Source organism: Anopheles arabiensis, chromosome 2 (genome assembly GCF_016920715.1).
Source record: "Anopheles arabiensis isolate DONGOLA chromosome 2, AaraD3, whole genome shotgun sequence".
Taxonomy (NCBI): domain Eukaryota; kingdom Metazoa; phylum Arthropoda; class Insecta; order Diptera; family Culicidae; genus Anopheles; species Anopheles arabiensis.
In genome coordinates, this window is record NC_053517.1 from 37,639,766 (window position 1) to 37,658,654 (window position 18,889).

Genomic DNA, 18,889 nt, shown 5'->3' on the forward strand with positions numbered 1-18,889 from the left:
TTACAGTGTCCTGCTGATTGCGGTGGCCCGTTTTTATTGAGGTATATGATACATCGGCAGCCGAACTTTGCCTATATTATAATAATTTATCCCTTGACTATGCGCAACCTATCTAACAGCTAACAGCGGACTGGAACACTAGAACGTTCAACACTCGAATGGAAGAAATGCTACACCGTCGTCCGCACCCAGACTGTCCGCTCGACTGTCCACGGTACGCTTGAGCAGATCGACGTACGTGATGAGATAATTCACCAGGTTCTCGTCCAAGAAGATCACTATCTTGCGCTCGCTATCATCCTTCCCACCGTCCGGTGCGTTCTCATCAAAGTCCGCGTCGAGCATGGCGCTGGCAATCGCGGCCGTCGTCGTCGAACCGGTGTCATCGTTCAGCAGCAATCCCGTACCGTCCAGATCCTCCTCTCCGCCACTGGTAGTGGACGATCGTCGCTCGATATCGAGCACGACCGATCGCTCATCCACAACAATAGCCGGCTCAAGCACACTGCTCTCGTCCAGTCCAATCGTATCGTCACCGGCGTTTACAGTTGCTCTGTGACCAGCACCGACCTTACCATAGCTGGCCTGCTGCTGTTGCTGCTGCTGTAACGCCGCCACACTACCGACGATGCGCGGCAGTTGCATCGTTGAATCGCGCACAAAATCGTACGTCCGGCTCGAGATCGGATACAGCTCGTAGTCGGTGCACGGTGGCGGCGGAAGCTTCGGTCGCACGCGGATGGTAAGCCGCGTAGCGTCGCACTCCTCGTCCGTGTCGAAAAACACCGTCTTGGGGTCGAGCACCTCGAGCAGCTGACAGTCGTTGACGTCGTACAGGACGAGCGCCCGGCTGTAGATGGCGACCAGCACGAGCCGATACTCGCCGTGCGTCGCTAGCGTTGCCTGGACGGTGAAGAGCAGCGTTCCCTCGCCGCAGGCCGCCTGCGGTTCCCACAGCGCTTTGTGCGGGATCGGCTCCAACCGCTGCAGCGATTGGCGCGAGTGCAGCTTCGGCGTGGGCAGCGTGTTGTAGCCGACGCTCTGCAGCATCCCCTGCCCGGTCAGTGCAACCAGCTCGGCCGCTCCGCTGATCGGTTTGGCAAATGCGCCCACGATGCCCTTGCCCATGCCCGTCACCACGCCGATGGGATTGGTGGCCTGCAGCGGGTGGTGGGCCAGCCCACCGACGGCTCCCAGCAGGCTGATGCCGAGCCCCGTCAGTCCCTGCGTAAATCCATCGGTCATACCGAGTGGACGGCGCCGGCGTAACGCATCCGTCCGCTGCACGTGCTCCGTGTCGAGCGTTAGCCGGTCGAGATTGCGCGACACCGATTGGGCTAGCTTCGTGACCGAGTTAACCGTACCGGCGGTAATGTTGCGTATCAGCGAGGCAGAGCCCTGCGTCACCCCGACCAGGAATCCCCACGGGCCACGGAACAGTCCCTGCACGGGCAGGGAGACGAAGTCGCGCAGCCCGCTTGTCACCGACCGGGCCAACCCGCTCGGGCTGCCCAGTATTTCGAGTGACCCGATCACCCACCCGCCACCGAAGATCGCCCCGGACAGGTAGTGCATACCGACGGCGTTGCCGAACTTGATCGGCAGCGTGCGCACGGACCGCCGCTCGAACGCGGTAAACTCAAGCGGACTGTGGTCGAGCGCAATGTACAGACGCATGCAGGCGTGCACGGACAGCAGCACGGCCAGCGGTTCGATGCGCACGCACCGGAACTTGATCGGTTCGGCCAGGTAGCTGGACTGCTGGACGACGGCACGCGGCACGAGCACCTCGCCCGGCTGGCAGCGGATCCGGGTCGGGGCCGTCTCGTGATCGCGCTGCTCGTGCAGCATCCCGGCCGGCAGACACTCCATCAGGTAGTCCACCAGCACGTTGATGTACGTGTCCTCGATGTACGCCCTGATCGGGTTGATCTTGACGCGCAACGATTCCGCACCGGACCACCCACCACCACCACCAGCTCCAACGTCCACCTCTTCGCCGTCATCGTGCTCCGCGACAAGATCACACTCGAACGTGCAGAGCGCAGTCCTTGCCAGCTGGTCCAGCACATCCTCCAGCCGGTAAGGGTTGGGCGGGGACTGCGCTGGCAGCTTTCGGTGCTTCGTTTCGTGATCCTCACTGCACAGCACGACCGGAAAGTCGTACTCGCCGCTCGAGTGCAGCTCATTGTCCACCTGCACGTTCGTACAGTGCAGCGTGACCTGGTTCGCATTGATTCCCCGCTCCGCCCGGACACCGACGCGATCAAAGTTGAACGAAACAATGTCCCGCTTGAAGCACGATCGGTCGGGCTCGTCGTTAAACAGCGTGATCATCACCGTGCGGAAGTAGCTCTGCACGAGCTGCGCCTTACCCTGGGCCGGCCGCGGCCCACCACTGTCACACTCGAGCGCACCACGATAATCCGTACCGGGCGCGGTTGCATCAGCCGACTCCGACGCTGCCGCCGGTTCCGGTGGCCGTATCGGGTTCGACAGGCGCGTTCGAATGTCCTTCGCAGAAAATTCCAAATCCTGACTGATGTAGTCGATCACGAGCGCGGTCGTGCGGTTGCGCACGCGTATCGCCAGCTTCAAATCGCCGTACAGCGGAATGTTCAAAAAGATGTTGCTCTTGCTCTCGTCGACCCGTACCGGATGGGACCACCGGATCGCACTGCCACTGACGCACGCAAATATCAGCGCCAGCTCCGCCTCGTGATGCTCGGGAAAGTGGTCGTCCAGGGCCGGCGGCGTGTAGTACACCGTCTGCCGGGAACCCACCGTCTGGAACCAGGCGAAATTGCTTTCCACCGTTTCGGGCACGGCCGTGGCCGCCTTGTTCGGCTGCACCGTGTCCGACTGGGCGACGTACATGTGAAAGTCGGTGCGGTTTTCGATCGAATAGGACGGGCACGGATCGTCGTAGATGGACACATGCTGCTGCCCCTGGTGCGACACGATCGACAGCGACAGTGGATGATGATGATGATTGCGCCGCTCGACGGCATCGCTAGCCGCGGTAGGTACGCTCAGCGACTTCCGGGCGAGCGCTTTGTTCAGATAGATGGGAGCGGAAAATTCGCTCCCATTTTCCCGCCGCTGGTACACCGTCAGGTAGTGGTTGTAGTTGGCGTTCGGTTTTATCTTTCCCTTGCGCTGCGAAACATTGCTGAGCATCGTGACCACGGTACCTTTGGGGCTGTGGAGAAGAGGGGATGAGGTTACGGTCAATACGGTGGATAACTTCACCAAAGCCGACACTTACTTCTCGCACTTGGTGCCATTCTTTGGAAGACTGTAGCAGCAACTGTGGGGCCCGCTGTTGCTCGTTAGCCTGAACTGTTCCAACCGTTCGTTCGCGGGCAGCGCAAACGACCAGCAGTGCAGATCGATGCTCGAATAGTTCGTTACGATGAACTGGGAGGCCAAGATGAAGACGCGCACTTTGTTCTCCGTCATGGACGTTAGGACTAAATTCATAACCTGTAAAACGGCAACAAGAAGCAAAACTGGTTAACATCTGGCAAGGGTCATGGGAATTACTGTAAGCGTGTGCGATAGTGCAAGTGGCATGAACTTCATGCGTTGCCTGAAACACCCAACCATGACCTATGCAAACGTACACACCCGAAACCGCAGAAACCACTTCCTACCCCAAGACGCCTTTGCACGTTTCAATGACCCCGCTTTTCCCACTGACCCAATATTTCATGCAATAGGCCATTTGCCCTTCCTGGAGCTACATTTTTCCCATCTGACAATGAATGTAGATAAACTGTGCATGGACTGCAATTACATTAGTCTACTACCATATGGGACCATTAACGCTTCTTATTGGGTTTAAAGCCTAAATGCGACATAAACGTGAAGATCAAAACAAATAATTTTCCGCGCCTTATTACAACAACAAGTTTCAAAAGTTACAACGCGACACACGCACGACGACGCAATGGTTGGGCAGACGTCGGAGATGACTCCCTCCCTCTCTGTGTGTGTATGGTACGCCCGAGCGAGGTGGTATTGTTTTGCTATGCTCTCGCGTAGATACGCACCGCATCGGATTGTACAGCTGATAACGTTTTTTTGTTCGTACGCCAGCCCCCACACTAACACATCTCTCTCTCACTCTCTCGTGCGCGAGCAAACACACCACACACACTACGCGAGCGATAAGTTGGCAAGATTTGCGCTCATAAAAACCGGTCCACGAAGGCAAAATTCAGCTTAGTCAGTGCACGTCCAACAACCGGTGAAAGTCGGCAAAGTCGTCGTCGTTCACATACAAATCCAAGCAATCAAAGCAACCCACGATGGAGTATCGCGTAAGTGCGCCTGACGTGTTGCGCGATCCGTTGGTAGTGCCGGAAAAGTTGCTGATGGGTCCGGGCCCCTCAAATGCGCCACCGCGCGTCCTGGAAGCGATGGCACGGCCCATACTGGGGCATCTGCATCCGGAAACGCTCAAAATCATGGACGATATAAAGGCGGGCGTGCGCTACCTGTTCCAGACGAACAATGCGGCCACCTTCTGCCTGAGCGCGTCCGGGCACGGCGGCATGGAGGCGACGCTGTGCAACCTGCTCGAGGACGGTGACGTGGTGCTGATTGGCCACACGGGTCACTGGGGTGACCGGGCGGCCGATATGGCCTCGCGATACGGTGCGGACGTTCGGCTGGTGCGCGCCAGCCAGGGCAGTTCGCTCGCGCTGCCCGAGATACGGCGCGCGATCGAAACGCACCGTCCGTCGGTGCTGTTCCTGACGCAGGGCGAATCGTCCACCGGCGTGCGGCAGGGACTGGAAGGGGTCGGTGCACTGTGCCGGGCGCACGATTGCTTGCTGGTGGTGGACACCGTTGCATCACTCGGCGGCACACCGTTCCATATGGACGCATGGGAGGTGGATGCGGCCTATACCGGTTCGCAGAAGGTGCTCGGTGCACCGCCGGGCATTACGCCCATTTCCTTCAACCACCGGGCGGTGTAAGTTGGAGAAGGGCGAGCGTGCGACGTCATTTCGTCATGTTATCATCCTGGTCAGTGTGTTGGTTTAATGATTTGATTATGCTTCTTTTTTGTTTTGTTGCTCTTTACGTGCTTCCCTCTAACAGTGAACGGTACAGGCGGCGCCAGACGAAGGTGAAGGTGTACTACTGGGACATGTTCCTCGTCGGCGACTACTGGGGTTGCTTCGGTCGGCCACGCATGTAAGTGACTTGCGACGCGCGGAATGATGAAGCACAAAAAGTTGTTTGAATAATTGCTCGATTGGCGTTACCCTTTGCAGCTATCACCACACAATATCGTCGACGCTGCTGTACGGGCTGCGGGAAGCGATTGCCATGGCGTGCGAGGAATCGCTCCCGTCGCTCATTGCCCGCCACCAGGACTGTGCCAAGCGGCTGCACGATGGGCTGCGTGCCATGGGACTCGAGCTGTACGCCCAGGAGCGCGACCGACTGCCCACCGTCACGACCATCCGCGTGCCGGCCGGTCTGGACTGGCTGCAGGTGTCCCAGCACGCGATGAAAACGTATCTGGTCGAGATTAGCGGTGGGCTAGGTCCGACCGCTGGGCAAGTATTTCGCATCGGACTCATGGGCCAGAATGCAACGAGCGAGCGGGTAGATCGTGTGCTGCAAGTGTTCCGCGACTCCATCAAAGCGGTCAAGCCCGATTTCGCGTTCCCGCGCAGTGCATCCAAAATGTGAACGCAAACTTTCGGCAAACTTAAGAATAATAAAACAATTTAACTGTAGCGCTTACCTCACATTCCGTGCGAATAATGATGTCGATTGAACCTTCCAGCGGTAAAACTGCACACCCGCCGCTGGGCGATTGCTTCTTCGCGTCCGCGCCGTTGATGTAGATCAGCTCGGAACGTAAGCTCGGCTGGCCGCCGCCTCCGTTCACGTTCATCTCGAGCGTGAATGCCGTCTCCACGTGGAACGGCATGATGACACTGTTCGGGGCGATAATGTTCACATCGTTGGTGGTGTGGTTCCGCAACCGCACCTCGCACCCGAGCTGATTGATGAACAGTGCCCACGGGGCAATGTTAAGCATCAGGCAGCAGGACATTTCGTACGCGGCCGAACAGTGGTACAGCGGGAATGTGGCCTCTTGTATTGAGTTTTCGCGCCGCCAGCGGAGCTCTTCCTCGCGCGAGCACGGCCACTCGGGTGTGCGCTGGCTGTTGCGCAGCGCCAGCAGTGCGTTTTCAATGTTCCGGAACCGGGCCGGTACTTGGAAGAACGTTTTGCCATCGATCAGCCGGTAGGAAAGCAGCGCCTTGCGCTTATCCTCACCGTGCGGTGAGTTAAAGTTCATCCGCAGTGCTAGCTCGTGCTCGTCCGAGTACGTACCGGCCACGTTCAGCTGGCGCCGCTGTCCTTGCCCGTAGATTGAGAACGATTGGTCGAGTTTCTCCTCGTAAGCCTGTGAAGAACAAGAGAAAAGGGGTGGAATTTAACATTCCCATACATAACACTCCCATATCTAACATCCCATCCTCAAGCTTACCGTTGTATTAACCGTCAGCAACGATTCCACCATAAACAGTGGCCAAACGATCACGAGCACACGCTCCAGCACTTCACCGTTCAGCGCTGGGGCGGTCTTGCTGTCCGCCAGCTTTTCCCGCACAATCCTCACCCAGTAGCTAATGTAGCCTTCGCGCGTGATCGTCGTAGTCGGAATCTTGACCAGATACGGCATGCTGCCACCGTTCATGATCTCGCGCAGCGGAACATCGCCCGACCAGCCAGCCCGCCCGCCACCCTCACCCTCGATCGCAATGTTGATCGTTTGCTGGTTTTTGTTGTTGGCCGGCGAGAACAGGTTGGCACTGTCGCCTGCCGCCACCTGGAAGCTGGTCGCGGCGTAGTTACGCTCACTGTTTGGCACAATCTTGTAGTAGCGGTACTGGAACTTTAGCCGCTGCGAGGTCATGTTGTGAAATGCCACCTGTCCTTCGATTGTGATGCTGCGCTGGGTGCTACTGCTACCACCACCACCACCAACTGCATCCGCCGAAAGCGACTCGACTCGCACCAGAAGCATCTTTTCGTCCTCCATGTCTTCCTCGTGGATCGACTGCACGCACACTTGCTGCAGGCCATCTCTCGACACGTCAAACGCTTCCGTTGCAACCTGCGTAGTGCCTTCGGTAAAGTAGAGCTGCAGTTGCTGACGCTGCCGGCAACTTCGGAACCCGTACAGACACAGCTCGTTCGGTCCGAGGTAGATCATTTCCGTCGTTCCGCACTGGCCAAACTTGAGTCCAATTTGAGTGCGATTGCAAACGATGTACCTGCTGTACAGCACAAACGGTGCATCCGTGCCTTGCTCGCTGGCTGACAGACTCCGGTTCCATATCCGCTCCGCCACAGCTAAATTGTACCCGATCGAAGGACCGTACCGTACGCAGATATCATCCGTAATCGTTCTCACCTCCAGCGTACGCTCGCAGAACCACCCGTACGCCTTCACGTTGCTCACTTCCAGCGCATTTTCAAACGTAAAATAGTTGTAGTCGAGCAGATCGCAATGCACATTCAGCTCCGCACTCACAAACAGGTCCAGATTGTCGTAGATCGTACACTGGCCCCGGAATCGGTGCGCATTTAGCATTAAAAATTTGTGTGCACCAAACTCGGCCGACTCGCGGCACAGCCGGTACCGCTCGAAAGGCTTGGGCAGTGGACGGTCGGGTTGGAGGGCCACGTGATTGAACAGGTTCAGCTGCACCGGCTTTAGATCGATCGTTGCCTCCACGTTCGGTACGAGCGCGGCACTGAACATTGAATCGACGCGCATACAGGCGACAAAGATTTTCGGATGCAAGCGGTACGGCAAGCTTACCACCCGTTGCCCCGGCAGGTAGGAACTGTCCGTCAGCACGTCGGTGATGGTCGTGAGCAGCGTTCTGCCGAGACCGTTCGTTGGGCTGCGCGGCTGGGCTGCGTGGTCGTCGTGCTCGTGCGCATCGCTTCTCATGCCGTCGGTCGTTTCATCGTCTTCATCCCGCCCCCTTGCGCTGCTGCCCTCGTCGTAGACCACATTCTGCGTCATCACTATTCGCCAGATGGCCGATGCAATCTTGCGCTGCGGGAGCTTGAGAAACGTCTTCTCGTTCTCGGACAGGGTGAACTGGCACACCTCCACAAAGTTGCCATTGATTTCGGCATAGTGTTCCAGCTTGCACTGGATGTTGACCGATTTCGTGGTGTTCATCGGAACCGGATACACGATCACCTGGTGCAGCGCTCGGGGTTGCGGATAGCGCCAGCAGATGATGCCGACTTCACGGTTAATAATTTTTATCTGATACGGAAGCGGAAGTTCGGCAATTTTCATCGTTTCGATGAACTGGAATGCTCCGGCCCTGCCAAGAAAAAGAACAATCTAGAGTAAATGTATGATTTTTTACATTATCTCCTTACCTTAGATCATCCTGGTAGTATTCCTCCTGCATCTCTTTCGTGCGTTTCTGCTCAAAGCGCGGTGGCACGATCGGTATCAGCAGCTCCCGGCTTGGCGTCATGTTTGCACTGTGCACGGTAGAAACGGAATCCTTCCGTTCGCTGTCTTCTGCGCGCAGTGCGTCCAACAGATCGTTCCGGATGAGCTCCACTTGGTGGAAGATGTACGGAATCAGATCCACTTGCAAGTAGGACGATTGCAGCTTGATCTGCACCAGCGGCTCGCGCTTCCAGTACTCCTGCGCCAGGGTGAGCTGCACCGTGAACGAGAACGGATGCAGAATTACAAACGCACCGGCACTGAGCAGCAGCTCGGCCAGCTCCAGCTCGAATACGATGCGTTCCGGCCGCTCCTGCACCCGTATCGTGGAGTGGAGGGAAGAAAAGGACAGCTTCATGTTGTATTGTGCCGGCCGGCTCGTATCTTCATCGAGCAGGTGTAGCATCACCTGCGACAGATCTAGCTGAATCTTCTCCACATCGAGCAGGTGCGATTTGATGAGCAAAAATTTGTTCCCACTGAGCACCGGTTTCGGCAGGGTTTTGATCGTGCCCGTGCCACGGCGTTTGCTGACCTTCGGTGGTTTGAACAGGTCGTCCAGAATCGTGGCTAGTTCCATCAGCTTTTTCACCTTGCCGTGCGAGACGGTCACTTTAATCGGTCGCTTGAAGGCGACCCTCAACTCACGACTTCGCTTGGTCAGACTGTTGACGAAGCGTGTCTTAACGATCGGTTGCGGTATGCCCAGCTCATCCGGCTCACCGGTGACCGTTTTCACAATCGCCAGCTCGTCCACTTCCACGGTCAGATCGAACAGGGAGAGCTGCAGCACACGCTCCAGCAAGCTGAGCGACACAAGCGCATTCGGTTGGGCGAGCACTAGCTTTAGCGCTGGCCCACCGCCTTTGCTACGGTCTCGTTGAGCGTACAGATTGATCTTAAAGTACCCACCGAGCAGGCACACCTCGTACGGAACAACAACCGGACTTGTCTGGCCCGTGGAAGTGGTACGTCCCGGTTTCGAAATACTGTCGGAGGAAATGGACGATATTTTGCGCTGCCGCTGGATGCCACTTCGTCTGCTGCTGCTCGAACGGGGCCGCTTGCCGTCCCACGTGCGGTACGATTCCAGTCCCGAGTCTTCCTCGCACCGCGACAGCTTCGAATTGCTCCTGCGGAAGCGTGACGATGGCACCGACTCTCGGTACGACTTTACGGACTCACGCCCCGTATCGTCACCGCTGGGCGTACTGGAGGCAAACGCGAGCAAACTACCCGCATCGACCGAGCTGTTACTGCGCGACATCATCACGCCAGTGGCCGAGGATTGATGCTGAGGCGATTCGCTGCACGGTGGAAACAAGCAGTCGCCGATTTCTTTGCCCTTGCTCAGCAAACGCTCCGCCAGCTGCAGCTGGCCGAGATCGATGTCCACCACCAGATCCGACATGCAGTTTAGCTCCATCGCACGGCTACAGATCAGCACGTTCTTGTAGATGATGCACGGTGCATAGATGGCGGAGAAGTTAAACTCCTTAAACACGGTCACCACATCGCAATGGGACGTGCGCTGCACTCCCTGCTGCAGGTTGTTCCACTCGAACGCCGGGTTGTCGTGGTGCGTGGTGCACGTTTGCTGATCGTGCAAGTACTGCACCACATCCCGCCAGGTGGCCGTGCTGAGCGAAATTTCCTTCAGCAGCAGCTCGTACTGGCGATCCTCTATCTTCGAGCCCGGCACGTTCAAGATGCGCATCTGGGCCGCCTTCGTGTACACGTCCGGACGCAGCGGCACGCGACATATCGGATTTTCCACGTTGTGATGCACGGTGATCGTACTGATCTTTAAGATGTAAACCGAGCATGGTTCCGGTTCGTCCGAGCGCAGCGGAAGGAACACCGTAATGCCCTTGCTGACAAAATGGATCAGCGGCAAATCTTTCACGCCCAGCACGGAGTTGGTGCTGGTCGAACTTAAACGCCCTCCTTCGTTAGTGACCGACGGTTCGCACGTTGCGGGCTGTAAAACGTGCAGCATGCGCAAACATTCGCCGAGAAGATCAAGTTCCAGCCGCAGATCGATCTGCTCCATCTTGATCACCACCTCGACGAGCGTATCGTTATGCTCACGCGACTTCCGCACCGTGTCCCACTTGGAGTGTACGTTTTTCGTCTCCGCCCGCGTGATGGTCATGTTGAAAAACGTATCCGTACCGGTCGTTTTGCTCGATTCACTCGCCTCTCCCGTTTGCACGGTTACTGCCAGGGCTTCGTTGCGAATCCAGCCACCACCACCACCACCTGCAGCCGACTGCTGACGTGAAGGACTCTCTTGCCACTCGTAGCAAGCGCCGGTCATGCCGCCAATTTTCGCTTTCACCTGCGAGTACACCTCCTGCTTGTCGAGCGAATAAATGATGTCCTCTAGCTCGATCTTCAGCTTGAGACGCTCCGTACGCACACCCTTCACAGCGTCCCGCGTAATGCAGCATATCGTGAGCTTGGAGAAGGTCCACTGCAGCCAAAGCGATGGCATCAAACGCCGCTCACCATCGCCCGCAAGGTTCGTCTTATCCTTGAGCGTTTCCTCCGATCCACCGCTCGAGTTGTGTGCTAGGTCGAGAAACTCGCGCAGATCCACCGCCGCCACCGAGCTGCCGCCGGGAAGCTGCGGAATTTCCAGGAACTGCTGGGCGGCTTCCGATTTTCCACCCTCCTCCGATTGGCCCTGGTCTGCCGGCAGCATCATCGGTAGTTGCATTAGCCGGTCCAGGGTGGCGCGCAGCAGTACCAGCTGCTCCTTCACGAGCGTCACCCGGAACGGTGTGGTATCGATGTGGAAACAGGCCGACGAACAGGAGGCGGCAGTCGTCGCATCGTCGCTAAAGTTCAGCACCATTGAAATGTTGGTCGTCGTTTCATCGAGCAGCTTGTTCATTTCGCCATTCTGGTACGTCCAGCTGGACGCATTTGCCAGCGAAATGGTCCACGGGAAGCTATCCTTTTCTAGCGGCCACACGGATTTGGCGATGCTGATAGGGAAGCGGTTGATGCAGCCGGAGAGCGTTTGGCACTTGAACGCGGAATTGACCGAGATCAGGGGCAGTCTGTAAAAAAAAACGAAATAGCATCATTACTAAACAGCCCGGTGGAGATTTGTAGCATTTCATGAACTTACTTGATCATGAATATTTCATTCTGCCCAAACTCATCCTCCAGCGAGTCACTCAGTGAGTGGAAGATAATATTATTTACCGGCAGACACACGGTAAAGTGGCTCACTTCGAGATGGAAAATGATTCTCTTCGCAAGCTTCGCCCAGAACTGGTTATCTACCGCCGACCTGCCCTCTTCCTGCGCTGCAGCGATGCTCTCCTTCGGTTCAGCATCTTCAACGCCGAGCGTAGACGGTGGCCGGCCATGCACTATTGCACCACCGCCACCACCACCACCGGGTAAACCCACCTTCCCCGAACCCGAATGGACGGATGTACCCGGCGCGGAATGTTCCTTTTTATCTTCGCTCCGTGTCGCCGGACGAAGGTTGGGGTGTTGTTGTACCGCGCTGCGGTTGGAATGTTTCGCAGCGAACCGTGCATCGAACCGAGCCCGGGAAATGGTCCGCTCCATCAGTGGGCGGGCCCGCTGCCACAGCTCCAGAAAGGCGAGAAAATTCGGATCCAAATTAAGGCTTAGATCGAGCAGCTTCGCGTACAGCAGCGGCGGATGTTCGATGGTGGCATCGAGCCGTTTGGGCAGCTGCAGTATGACCGTGAGGAAATCTTCCTCCGTCGAATGGTCGGGCCAGAGGGCCGTCAGGGACTTTTCCTCCGTCGCATCGTGTTGGTAGGTGAGCAGCTTTAGGTTGCGGGCCAGCAGCTTGTAGCACTCGGTGCGATCCGCTTCCACCTTGCGCAGGTGAACGTACGACAGCAGCAGATCGACCGAGGGCAGTGATCTAACTTGCTGTTGTAACGGTTCCCAATCGATGGCGGGTGTGTCTTGCTGCGCCGCCAGGGACTGTACGATCGAGGCGGTCGTAAGCGCTTGGAGCGGATTGGCGATCACTTTAAGATCCGTCACAGTAACGTTGTGCTCCGTTTTGTTAAGCTCGGCGTTGGGCCAGAGCGAGGGATGGATTAGCATACGCTGCTGGTAGTTCATGCTGACGGCCGTGGCTACCGTCGCGTCTGTCCATCGTGAATGATGAAGCTTCACTTGGATGCGCTCCAAGTTGCCGGAAATGGACTGATAGCAGGCATCGAACAGCTTGGCCGGCGGTTCTGGCAGCTGGCAGGTAGTGTAGACGAGCCGGTTCGGGTAGAGCGGTGCCAGTATGTTGCACTCGACCCGATTCAGCTGCACCGTAAGCGCCGGTCTCGGCTGCGAGCCGGTGGTAGGTTGCATCTTTCCACTGCTGTGCTTCCGCAGCAGCAAGCTCTCCTGCTGCCCGTGATCGAAGGAATGCAGCTCAATCGTGGGACTCTGGAGCGTGATGTGTATCTGCCGCAGCGGGATCTCGTGCATCAGTGCATCGTAATCTTCTGCCGAAGGTGGAGGCAGCTGGGCGAGCGTTGGCATCGGCTTATCCTCGTAGTAAGGCGGATACTCGTAAAAGTCTTTGTACGATGCGAGCGTCTCAAATCGGTGAATCGTATCGGCAGAGATTTTTGCCCGGAAACGCCCAACAAACACCCGGATCATGTACTTTTCCGCCAAATTGCTAAACTCCAGATCGCTACCGAACTCGGACGTTCGCCGATCGTCGGGCAGCTGCACCTCGTGGATAATGTCGATCGCAATGGCGGGAAATTGCTGCAGCAGTCGCTCCTGGCTGAAACTGCTCAGATGGTAGTTCCAGTTGCCGTTGTACTTCCGGTTCCCCCCGGTACTGTCACTAAAAAACGAGCTCTCCAGATGCGTGGTGCTTTCCCCCGGCTGTGGCACCTGTTCGATCGATTCAAATATTTCCCTCACCGCACCGTCCCGATGGCCGCAGGGACAGTCCTCGAGCGATTGCACCTGCACGCGCGAGATGCCCAGCGTTACGTTGAACCACCTCAGCCCACAAGCGATCATTTCACCGTAAAAGTGGTGAAAATCAAAGCGCAGTATCGGGTGGTACTTGATCTTCTTCGCCGTGCCCACCATACCGTCGCCGATCAGTTCCTGCGTTTTGAAAATGATTCGCAGCTGATCGATGTACAGGCCGGTGTGCAGGACGCGCGTATCGTGCTCCTCCGAATGGTCGCTTTCGCTCTCCTCCGGGAAGAAGGATGGTAGCAGATTCCAGGCCCAGGACAGTAGCGACTCCTGCCCACCGTCATCCTCCACCTCCACACCCCCATCCGGGACGGGTTGCATTGGTTCGGTTTTGATTTTGCCCTGCTTCAGCGCCAGCGCCAGATCGAACAAGCGCATCAGCATAGGAAACTGCTGCGAGGACACGTTAAAGTCCAGAAATTTGGAATGCACATCGATGCGCGTGAGTGACGAGCGGTCCTGCGAGGACACGTTGTACTTTACCAGCATGCGCAGCTGCAGCGTGCTCCGGTACAGCACCGGCTCCTGGCACACCTCAATCTTGCCGGCCGAGTTTCGCTTGTCCAGACAGATGGTCAGATCCACGATGCTGATCAGCTTCCGGAGCGACACCTTCGTCGGGGACAGATCGATGAAGGCGGCATTCCACCCACTGTCGGCCGATTCCATCGACAGCTGCTGGATGTTCATCGACACGACGATATCCTCCTCGACGTACTTCAGTATCACGTTGTGGCACCGGATCGTGATGTTGTTCGCGATTTTGCTTATCAGCGATGCCATGTAACCGGGCGGCGGTGCTTCCTCCGTGCTTTTGCCCTTCCGGGGCGGTTCCCGCTTTGGCACGTTCCGATCATTGCTGTCGCGCAACTTCAGCACAAACTCGATCGTGTTAATGGTGATGACGATCGGTTCCGATGCGATCTTTGTCCACGGCACTCGGATGCAGAGTTCGTGTATGTGGCCGGAGAGGAAGTTGAACGGCAGCTGCAACTCCTCCTCCAGCACGTCCAGCTTTAAGTCGAGGTTTTGGAACACCACTTCGCCACCCCATAGCGACAGCTGCGAATCTTCCGGACGGATGTTTTTCACGTACTTCTCTACGTAGCTCAAAATGATGGGCGTAATGTACGATTCGATTTTGAACATGGTTCTTTTCGGTTGCCTTGGTTATGACAGGACTGTTCGTGCTGATGGTGCTGGTACTGCTCGTTCGCTCCCTTTGCCACTGGTGTGGTGTGGCACTGCGTCTCTTTCACACTCTGAATGGTACCAGAATTGATGTTTAATGCTTGTTGATCCTCACTGCCATCGTGTTATCGCAGGTCGAACCCGATATGGATAAAGAACGCTCTCGAATGGTATCCGCCAACTGCGCCGAGTTGGTTACGTCTCGCTCGATGCCGCTTGCGTTGCTGATAAGAAACCAAGGCCCAAAGCTGGAACAATTTGTTAACTTACAATTTTCTCTCACAATTCTTTTTTTCTTACACGGTGTTCAAACGAAATTTCACATTTTGCACATTTCCAAAACCCCAAAACACACACACACATACACACGGCAGAAGTGTTGTACACTTTCCGTGGCTACTTTTCCACGCAGCAACTAAATTGCATGATTCACGGAGGAACAAAACTGCACAGTTGGCACTTGTTTGCCTGGAAGTTGCCGAACGAAGCGCGAACGCTCGGATAAGGGTTTATTTACTAAACGCTATGCCTGCCGGTGGTCCGCGGATGGGGGAGAAAATGGGTCATACATCGTGCGATAGTTATTTTTTCCCTTCTTTTTTGTTCACGCCTTTTACACAGTTGCCGGCGCGATACTTTTCACAAGGAATTGTTGTTGTGCTCTGTTGCAACATCAACAAACGCAATCAAGTTCTGACAACACGCAGCAGCGTACCCGCACAACATGGCGAGGGTTTTTGACGTTCGAATATCGCTGCATCTCGCTCATTTTCTCTACCCTTCCTTTGCTTATAGTACTCGTTTCAAAGTGAGCTTTCGTGCCCCCCACACTCGTCCCATTCACTTCGAACGCTTCGTCCACCTTGGTCCATATGCCTTTCATTGTGTTGGTGAACGAACATTGTGGAATAAACAATACAATTTAAAAAAAAACTTCCTTATAGTCTGTGTAACTTGCGGAAAATGATAGATTTGAGAAAATTGAAATAAACTGGATGAAAATAGGTAGTTTTTGTCTACTAACCATATATATTATCCAGCGCCACAACCGCTCTGCAATGCGGAAACCGTCACAACGACTTACAAAAAGCATCGCCTGCGTGGGCAATTCACACCGATTTGGAGCGTTCGCGAGCTCACAAAAACCGGATTTTACAGGGTGGAGCGTCCAAAGTACGAGAGTAACGCTTTCGTAACGTGTTTACATGCAGTTGTAGTTTGAAATGGCCGTTTGCAGGTTGCAGGTGGGAGCTGGTGAATATATTTAAACATTTTTGATATTTTGAACGAAGTGAAAATAGCAAAATTATACTTAACAATAGGAGGTGATAGAATTTTTTAACACAGAAGAACCGCATTCAATGCTAAGGCTTGAATAAGTTGCCAATTTTTAACTTGCTTTTGAAACAAATTCAATCTATTTGTCTATGAAGGGCTTGTACGATACTCATTGCATCAAAGAAGGGTTTTAAAGGTGTTTGATTTGTTTTTAAATTCAAGGCGTAAGAAACTACTAGGTCATGTCGATCTTAACTTGACCTCATGTAAATAATCAGTCATTTAGCTAGAAAGTTAATACTTATAATGCGATCATGGATCGGAGGTGAATCTATCCACGATTAGGTTTTGTCGATTCCCATAAAACTCGGTATCTTGGTATAAAAAATGATATTGTAAACAAATGGTTTATACAAATCACAAAAGATTTGATTTATTAGTGTATACGGATTTAATACGAATAAAATACGAATCGTTCACAATCTCTTAGGATGCGGTCTTATATCCCGTACACAGCATATCTAACATATGCTCCATTTTAATTAGACCAAGAACACTTTTTTATGGAACTCGGAAGGAAGGAACAAGCTTGTCTCGGCTTTCGCAGTAGAGGAAGTAATAATGGCATGTTTGCCTCGACTTAAACTAATAAATGCTCCAGTATTGTGCGGCCAGTATGGTACACTCTTCCTACAGCCATTCATATTTTATTCATTTCGCCCACAATGCGTTTGCGATGTTAACACAGCACTGGAACTCGTTTATGAAACAAGTCCAGCAAGTTCACAACTGCAAAACCCCCCCAAACAACATACCTAAATACCTCCACATCCACATCAAGCAAACACGACTATGAGTAGGAAAAGAATGTCCCGAACCAGAACAATAAAATCAACAACCACGAGATCAAGTTCATCGGCAACGAGATTGCAAGATCGGAAAGAATTTAAGCTATTTTTCCTTTGCACAAAGCGACCGAGTGGGAAGACGATCCCATCGACCGGGCTTAGACGTACACGTAGACGGTATGCGATTTTTTGTTGTCCCCGTTTGTCCTCACACACAGGCACATTATTGGGTTTTACGTGCGATCTCCTCCTTGTTCTTGGTCTTCTTTTGGTTGCGTTTCTTTGGGGGCTCGTTTCTATCCCAACACCAGCGTGTACCGCTACAATTCTACGCAACCAAATACACCACGCTTGTTCGTTGTGTCTTATTCATCGTCTTATGCCTCTTGCTGCGCAGGCTAATGAATGTTTTATTTATACAGCCCCAGACACAGACCGGCCGATACAAGGCACAAGAAAAACGGAGGGGAGGTGCCACAAACCAGGGGAATGACTGTCGACGTTGTACCACGTTTGTGGGGATTTTCTTTACGTTTTGTTTAACTCCTTCTTAGCTGTCTCCGGTTTAAAACTTCACTCCGTACAACATTCAAGGGGGCCTGAAGCAACCGGTACTTTTCATTTATGAAAGAAACGAGGTGTTGCATCGTATTTATCGAAGATGTCGTCATGCTTAGCACACTGCCGGCTTTTAGCAAGGCCCTATACCATTCCCATGCTTCTAGAATTGCCTCACGCGCTCTAGCTGACGTCATCGGAAGAGCGTCCACCGAGGGGAAAATGAACCCCCCACACAACGCCTATTTCCCGCCCATTTCTCTAGGGCAGGAAAAACAAGTCTTTTTGGAAGGTATTCCCGTAAGCAAGGACATTTGAAGGTTACTCGCACTGTTGTAACCCAAATTGCATCATGCAAAAGGAACGCGAACAATAAAATACCCTTTAAAGGTCATACCTGTGTAGTGTTTTATATCGTTTGAAGTTGATTCTATGGGTCGTATAGTGATCGAGCTCGTGTCGATCGTAAATAAAAGCGCACTAGTGGTAAACCTTCGCAAATGCATACGCGCTGAAATTTGCGTAGTAAACAGTGCAGTTTGTACAAAATGTTTCCAAAAATAGACTGGAGTCGATCTGGCTGCCTTTTCAAGTAACAAGTGTATTCTCTCGTGTGTGTGTGTTCCGTCCAGATGGAGGTCGGTGTTTGTACATCGCAGCGTATTTCCTATTCAACGTTTACCATTTTGGTCGCCGTCTAGACATGGCACGTTTATCACGAGATTTAAAATTCAATGCCGGGATAATGGCGTCGGTGCGCAAAGGTATGGCAGTTAGCAATCCATTCGATACCTATTAGCAATATTCAGTATTAATTGTATGACTAAACTTCAAAACATTATTGTTATTCAATGGAGTTTAAATTACATCATCATTTGATTGTACAGGAAGAAGACAAACAAACAAACCAACCAACACACCAAGCTATCCAAGTTGGGGTTTTCCCCTCTCAATCATCACTGGATAGGAACCCTACAAGAACTCTATTTCCTATACGATAAATTCACTGCGGGCCTACAGGAAAATGACGAAACATTTCTCACTCAATCCGAAATAACGCCGTCAATATGTGTGCCATCATAACAGGTGGTTATACCCCTTGGTTGCCCTATGAGCATGCTCGTCTTGCCGTTGAATGCATTAACCAACAGCACGTGGCGGACCAGAGACACGCCAGACCCTACCATCAGAACAATCACACATGATGGGGCACAGCAGGAAGCGATTGCGTATATTATATGCTGAGCTGTTCTGCCCTCCATTTATCTTAATAGTTTTCATAAGAAATGTGTGCCTCGTTCTCCTCATTCAAACGTTCTTCTTGGCTCAAAAACAGTGTTTTTTGGTTCCACTATGCTTAAACCATACAGCGCACAATTCAAAACATAAAACCACGTGAATCCCTTCGTTTGCACGTACGCACGCCGTTCAAGTAGGCGATGGGATAAGGAGAAATCCTTGCGAGAATTTCCCCTCCGTATGGGTT

At 53.8% G+C, this 18,889-nt stretch overlaps 2 protein-coding genes across 2 annotated transcripts; one reads left to right on the top strand and one right to left on the bottom strand.

Moving 5' to 3' along the window:
- LOC120895865 (vacuolar protein sorting-associated protein 13B) lies at positions 1–15,796 on the bottom strand. Its single transcript, XM_040299557.1, has 7 exons — positions 15,744–15,796; positions 11,664–15,595; positions 8,446–11,592; positions 6,524–8,387; positions 5,768–6,439; positions 3,269–3,486; positions 1–3,202 (listed from the first exon to the last, which is right to left on the bottom strand). The coding sequence occupies exons 2-7, from the start codon at positions 14,675–14,677 to the stop codon at positions 148–150; spliced, it is 11,970 nt and encodes a 3,989-aa protein (XP_040155491.1). The 5' UTR covers positions 14,678–15,595; positions 15,744–15,796; the 3' UTR covers positions 1–147.
- Positions 4,138–5,773, top strand: LOC120895868 (serine--pyruvate aminotransferase, mitochondrial). Its single transcript, XM_040299563.1, has 3 exons — positions 4,138–4,984; positions 5,113–5,208; positions 5,289–5,773. The coding sequence occupies exons 1-3, from the start codon at positions 4,314–4,316 to the stop codon at positions 5,710–5,712; spliced, it is 1,191 nt and encodes a 396-aa protein (XP_040155497.1). The 5' UTR covers positions 4,138–4,313; the 3' UTR covers positions 5,713–5,773.
- Positions 15,797–18,889: the final 3,093 nt, after the last annotated feature.

What these genes read in the sequence shown, in the direction of transcription:
- LOC120895868 (XM_040299563.1), top strand. Translation starts at nt 4,314, where the DNA reads ATGGAGTATCGCGTAAGTGCGCCTGACGTGTTGCGCGATCCGTTGGTA. An exon ending in TCCTTCAACCACCGGGCGGT is followed by an intron (nt 4,985 to 5,112) that starts GTAAGTTGGAGA and finishes TCCCTCTAACAG; the next exon opens with TGAACGGTACAGGCGGCGCC. An exon ending in TGCTTCGGTCGGCCACGCAT is followed by an intron (nt 5,209 to 5,288) that starts GTAAGTGACTTG and finishes TACCCTTTGCAG; the next exon opens with CTATCACCACACAATATCGT.
- LOC120895865 (XM_040299557.1), bottom strand. Translation starts at nt 14,677, where the DNA reads ATGTTCAAAATCGAATCGTACATTACGCCCATCATTTTGAGCTACGTA. An exon ending in TACTACCAGGATGATCTAAG is followed by an intron (nt 8,388 to 8,445) that starts GTAAGGAGATAA and finishes TTTTCTTGGCAG; the next exon opens with GGCCGGAGCATTCCAGTTCA. An exon ending in TGCTGACGGTTAATACAACG is followed by an intron (nt 6,440 to 6,523) that starts GTAAGCTTGAGG and finishes TGTTCTTCACAG; the next exon opens with GCTTACGAGGAGAAACTCGA.